Source organism: Diaphorina citri, unplaced genomic scaffold, assembly GCF_000475195.1.
Source record: "Diaphorina citri unplaced genomic scaffold, Diaci psyllid genome assembly version 1.1 scaffold6005, whole genome shotgun sequence".
NCBI lineage: Eukaryota > Metazoa > Arthropoda > Insecta > Hemiptera > Psyllidae > Diaphorina > Diaphorina citri.
The window spans coordinates 5,698-12,231 of NW_007383381.1; the positions used below are offsets into that span (position 1 = coordinate 5,698).

A 6,534-nucleotide genomic window follows, 5' to 3' on the forward strand; every position below is an offset into this window, starting at 1 on the left:
CAAAGTATACCATATGAACCAAAACCGCATCCTGAATAGTTTTACTTTTATAAAACAATTACAATGTGTGTGTCGTATCTGGTTGATCTTACAAACAGATAACGGCACACATTTGTAAAAACAAGTGGTAATTTTAGCGGCAACCGTGACCGAACACCATAACCACTTTACCGAGCCGTCAATTTCACAAATTTTTTTTTTTAGATAGGGTAGGCCATCTCCATTTAAAGGGCCACACACCAACCCATAAGATGGTCATATTTTCATTCCTGGGCACAAGACCTACACACCCGACGCTTGGTCTGCTAGGACCTACCTGGTTCCATGCACCCAAGCTTAGAGCCTTGAGCCTTTTTTTTTAACCAATCAGTTTTAACGGAGCTTTGAAAGAAGCAAGATGGAGAACATATCCATCACAAGATTGGCTTTGGAGTCACCTACGTCACCCAATCGTGCCAACTGAAACCTTAGACCTCCAACCACCAAGTTCAGGTCCAGTTCAATATAAAAATTCGCCCCTGGCTGTAAACACTGTTTCGTAAATACGAGTGTGTTCCTAAAAAAGCGAAAAAAAATTAAAAATAAACTTCTTTTTTTTGTTTTAGACAACGAACATAAAGTCGCCAAAGGTTGAGGTCGAGCAAGCACCAGGGTTGGTCGGGTATGAAGTGTTCAGGTAGATGAGGCAAGGGTTGACGAGCAGTGCGGGTTTGCCTCCCCACTGAGATCCAGACCGAGCCCTCACAGTAGCAAACCGAGACCCGGAAGCAGTGGGTAACACCGCGTGCTTATGGTGGGTGCCCCCCACTGTCAAAACTCGTGCCGAACTAAGGCTCTTTCGTAGCCTCATTCACGGAAAACTAACAAATTGAGAAATAAGTGTATCCATGGAAACTCCTTCGACTGGAGTCGAGAAAATCAGGCAAGGAAAGGAAATAATGAATGATTTTATTCCATATTCACCTGCCTGATAAACATAAGCGAAGCCTACAGCAGACAGACAAGACAGCCAGCCCAGCCAGACAGGGGTAATTCTTCCTCAATAGGTTTGGGACCAGCTGGAATATATAGTTTAAATTTCCAGAAAAATGGTCCTAGTGCTTTTACCACCACGTTTAAAACAGGGCCTTTTGGTAGTTTCGGAACTTTCGTCTCTGGTTTTGACGACAACAAACGCCCTAAAAAAAGAGTGTAAAGAGAGTGTGTGTTACTCCGAGACTAGAGCTTTAAACAGCGCTGCTGGATACTTGAGTTTCGCTCTTTTAAGAATCTATTGTGAGTCACGCTAGATAAATTCTGGCCAAATCCAGTGCGAATGTCGCAAATTTCAGTGGGTAGTTTATACTACCTACCCCACTGAAGTGGTGTGAATATTAACCCTGTATTTTCTGCCCGAGATCAGGAACTAAAATTTAGTAAATTGTGTAACTTTCATTTAAGTTTTGTTTGGAGTTTAGTCCTTGACTATTATTTGACTTATAATTGTAATCCACATGTAATCCATAGGAGAAATTAGCTGCTGAGGCTTAATTTGGATGCCGATTTTGTGGTAAGGGCCTCCTGTCCGTCGGACAACAAGAAAAAAGAAAAAAAGCAAAAAAAAATAAAAAAAAAAACTATAACTGTAGAGCGGATGACCCAACCGTGGTACAAAGTGAGAAACCCACATATCGGCGCTTGGGTATAGCGATGGTGTTACGAGGCGGGACGGATACAATTAAAGACACTAAGGATTTTACAAAGACTTCTCTCCGAGGCAGGTAAGTTTCCCGTCTCCGCACCCCACCCCGGGGGAAGTGAAGTTAAAGTTACCTAATAAGAAACACAATTGATTATAGGTGTTGAGACAGGAAGTGAGTCGATCCTAATAAGGCGTTTATAGGAGTTTATTAGGGTCAAGGGTTATACGCTGCCCAGCCGATAACGCGTAAATATAATAATTCGATGAGAAGAGTTTTCCGACTCGACCCGGGCGTGTCGATCAGGTCCTTAGGTCTAGTAAGCGCTGCTATGTTAACAGGGCGGCCCTAATGAGAGGAGGCACGGAAATGCAGTACCTCCGAACTGACGACATTATTATTCTTGGGATATAATTGAAAGGCAGACACCAGGACGAATTGTTGCGTGGGTACCCCGTAGTAGACGAGTGGTGAGTCGCGTCATCGGACGTGAGGAAGCGGTCCGGTTGGTTTGAAGGTTTGAGACCGGGCCAAACCTTGGTGGTTGATAAAACCCGGGTCAGAGGAGGTCAACAAACCGTCACGCTTCGAGGTCCAACCGTCAGATACTGCAGTGCCGAGAGAATCTAATCAGCATATAAAAAAGCATAAGATGTGTAACATTATTGTTCACACCAGCTCTTGAAAAGAACTCTGCTGTGTAACATTAATGATCACACAAGAAATGTCAATGTGAACGAAAATGTTACACACGGCAGTTAAAGTGTTAAATTCCGAGATTCGAACCCACGTACCTTGGTCATCCGGATCCTCTGGTTCACAGCCCACACATCCAGGACACGGGTCCTTGCTCTTATACTGGTAGAAGTGAGGGGGGAGAGAATATTTCAGGGTGAGAGCCCGCTCTTCTTCGCTCAACTGGGGTACTTTCTCAAACACTATCTCCACTTCATCTGAAACGAAGAAAAGAGATTCGACTCGTGTAGTCTGTGTCGTAGAATGTCCCTCATCAGATGGGCGATAAGAGACACAATACTTTCGATTTAGGTGCTGGGTCAACATGAGAGCACCATGATATATTATATATTTTTTTTTAATTTTAAAAGATGAAGTTTCACCGCCGTTTTTATTTCATAGCAATGAAAAAACTGCTACATTAGACTCATGAGGTCTGTGTCATAGCATGTCCATCCCGTAGTATGTCGCTCATAAGATGGACGAGAAGAGACATTTCTACGATTAACATATATTAATGAAGTAGAGAGTAGAGTGTTTCACCGCCGTTTTTATTTTGTAGCAATGAAACAACTGCTACATTAGACTCGTGTGGTCTGTGTCGTAGGATGTCCCTCATCAGATGGACAAGGAAAAAGAAAAAAGCGTAGCGGTAACGCATTTGTTTCTTATGTAAAAAGTCCCAGGTTCGATTCCCAAAGTGAAGACAAAAATTCCAGTGTTTCTTATCTAACCGGTCTGAGGTTGAGATTTGGCCGGGGTTTCAGGCGCGGGCTTGACGGCTGTTTCATTGGAGGCCGATGAAACAGTGGGGGGTACGCCGAATGTGAACCCGGTCGTCGGTAGATTGGTGGCTGGCTTAAACTGTGGTACAGCCACAGGTGCAGAGTCTGTGAAACAAATCAACACTAGAATGCTTCCTCTTCCTTGCCTGCCTCGGTGGTGTAGTGGGTGAGACGCTCACCTGGTAAACAGGAGGGCGTGGGCTCAATCCCAGCCGAGGTATGGAATTTTATCCTCAAAATAATTGACAATTTAACCACATTAATAGTAGTAGTCTCTAGTCTACTGCTGGAGTAAAGGGACTTTTCAGTCCTATACGAGCAGTATAAGTAAGCATTAATATTATTTTTTCTTTTTAAGGATAATTAACACTAGTCTAGTTTAATTTAAAAACAAATTTACCCTCAGCCTAGTTGGCTTGGAAGCACGCTTTGTAAGCGTTAGGTAGCGGGTTCGATTCCTAGCCGGGACAAACTTTATCCTAGATATACATAAGGTTCTCAGAACGGCTGGATTTCTCTCATTCTCTCTCTCTCTCTCGATTTCGGGATAAGATCTCACCTCTAGCAAACCTCTAAGGAAAAAAAAATCCTTGACTTTGACTGTTTGACTCACCCCCATCGCTCTTTGGTACTCCGAAGCTGAATCTCGGCTGAGGCTTAGCATCCTTGGTACTCGAAGAATCTTCTGGAAATAAAAAAAAATGAGAATAGAGCAGTTGCGCTTACTCGGGTGAGGTTTCTAAGACAAAGAGCAGAAAAAATGAGAAACTAGGGAATTTTTCTTTTTCTTCTACGACTTCTAGATCCGGAGATAAATCGATTTAAAAAATACCGATAAATCGTGAACTTTGACGTCACGGCATACGCTCCCGTTCGCGATGACGTCAAAATTCATGACTCCCGCTTCGTTTGTTTGTGCGCATGCATGCGTTTCTGCGGATTTTGACGTGAAATCTGACGTCACAACTCTTTGAACTTTTTCATTAGAACGGCAATTAAAAATTGAATTTTCGACCTTGGCCAGACCAATCTTTGGAGCAAGAAAAAGGAGGAGAGGGATTCTCCCGTGATGTCCAACAATTTCTTGTGAGCACCAAAGTTGTGATATAATAACACAAAGAAACGACATTTATTTTTAATATAAAGCAGAGAGAACCCTTTGAACAACTGCCCCTTTTTCAAAGCAGAGGGAACCCTTTGAAGAACTGCTCCTTTTTAAAGCAGAGAGAACCTTTTGAACAACTGCCCCTTTTCAAAGCAGAGAGAACCCTTTGAAGAACTGCTCCTTTTCAAAGGGTTCTCCTTTGGGACTTAATGGTTAACCGGGGACTCACCTGACTTTCCCGGTGTCCTTATTCTTCAACAGTTTGAGCTGTCCCACACCACGCTCCTTCCATTCCTTATCTACAAACCGATACAATTTAGCGCGCTGTTCAAACAGTACGGTCTCGTTTTCCTCGCCCGTAGTTACCTAAGGGGTTAACAAAAAAGAACAATTATTAGAGTGTTTTCGCTTTTGGGATGATAAGATCCTAGCAGTTACCGTTCCCTCTATCAAACCTCTTGTTTTTTTTTACAGGGTGTTCACCTGTTTCTTTGATTTTTTTAAAAGATTTTTTTTGACAGTATTGGATTTCACGAACTTATTTGCAAATTTCGAGAAGTTTATTTTTTCCTGCGGAAAATTCCAACAGATTTGAAGGACTTTGAGTGGGTCACACCCTGTATATATATTTCTATGACGATATTACTCACTGGTACTTCATCCGGCAATGGAATGATCGGCTTGAAGTCCGGCAATGGATCGTGATCATTTGCCGTCGTCTCGTCATCTGACTCCGCATTTTCCGTAGTGGTAGAAAGCACAGCGTTCGATTCCGTAGTGGTTGAAAGTACAGCGTTTGGTTCCGTAGTAGTTGAGAGTACAGGGGGAGCAGAGAATTTGAACCCGAAGGAGGTGGCCCCGGGGGTACCAAAAGTAGAGGAGGCTTGTGTTCCGAAAGTCGGGGTTCCTTGGACACCGAAAGTAGGGGTTCCTTTACCAAATGTCGGGGTGGGAGCTTGGGTACCAAAGATGGAGGTAGGGGCTGGAGTAGTTTATTTCACAGCTACATACCAAATTTCAAGTCTCTAGCTCTTACCGTTCTCGAGATACTTTGTTTACAGACAGACAGACACACGGACCAATGGCTGAAACTTTGTATTTAGGCTCTAGGGACCTCAAAACGTTTTTTGGCACTGAGAAGAAACAAACATTATCAGTGAGAAGAATATTATAGTAAAAAGATAAAAATCTGGTGTGAACATCACACGACTTTCCTTATCCTATTGAATGATGCTAATTTTTTGTTCTATAGTAACTTTTGCAATATCTCTAACCGTTTAGTTAGTATAGCTGAAAACCGCCAAAAAGCGGTCAAAATACGGCCAACCGCAGCACCTATCTTAACCAAAAGTTACATTCTTGTCTCATTGTGTTACATTCTTGTCTCATTTGTGGACTACATACCGTTCCAGAGATAATATTGAATTACACCGAAAACCGCCAAAAAGCGGTAAAATGCCGCCAACCGTTGCACCGGTCTTAACCAAAAGTTTTGTGTCGCATCCTTGTCATATTTCACAGCTACATACCAAATTTCAAGTCTCTAGCTCTTACCGTTCTCGAGATACTTTGTTTACAGACAGACAGACACACGGACCAATGGCTGAAACTTTGTATTTAGGCTCTAGGGACCTCAAAACGTTTTTTGGCACTAAAAACTGACCATCGAAAATTTGACCCGATTACATTACTTTCCTTCCTATAGGATAAGGAAAGTAAAAAACTAAACGCCAAATCTAAAACCCCTTCAAAAAACCAAAGTCCGTTAGGTAAACGCTGCGGTTCAACTTTAAACCCAGGGTCTTAACTCATCCTAGGTAAAAGCGGGGGGGGCGTGCCCTTAGGTAAGAAACCAGGTCGTTTAAAAGTATCGGGTTATCGTACTCAGTAGTAGTGAGTTGGGTTTAATACCAAAATATTAGAAAAAAAAAAAAAAAAATTTCTCAGCTTTTATCGGGTAAAGAACTTACTCACCAAAAATGTTATGGTTGCACGAGGACAGGATCGCAGTAATCAATAATAAAAATTGTAGATTTAAATGGTTCAACATAACTTAACATAACAATGCTGATAGCGGTAGAGCCCCAACTTTTTTTCTGCAGAAAAGATAAAACTATGTACACTTGAGGTAAGTATGCATACATGGTTAGAGGTCGAACGCCGTTTGTTTTTCAGGCAAAAAGAAGAAGTGACATTCATACGGATAAGTAAGGTGACATCATAAAAATAG

At 42.2% G+C, this 6,534-nt stretch overlaps 1 protein-coding gene across 1 annotated transcript in view; it reads right to left on the reverse strand.

Moving 5' to 3' along the window:
* LOC103521812 (E3 SUMO-protein ligase RanBP2-like) overlaps window positions 1–6,534 on the reverse strand; it is a gene marked incomplete at both ends in the record, with an annotated part of 13,053 nt that overhangs the window by 5,452 nt on the left and 1,067 nt on the right. The window contains one exon of the mRNA XM_026832319.1: window positions 4,955–5,293. Coding sequence (XP_026688120.1) covers window positions 4,955–5,293 — 339 coding nt within the window. The remainder of the gene's footprint in view (window positions 1–4,954; window positions 5,294–6,534) is intronic.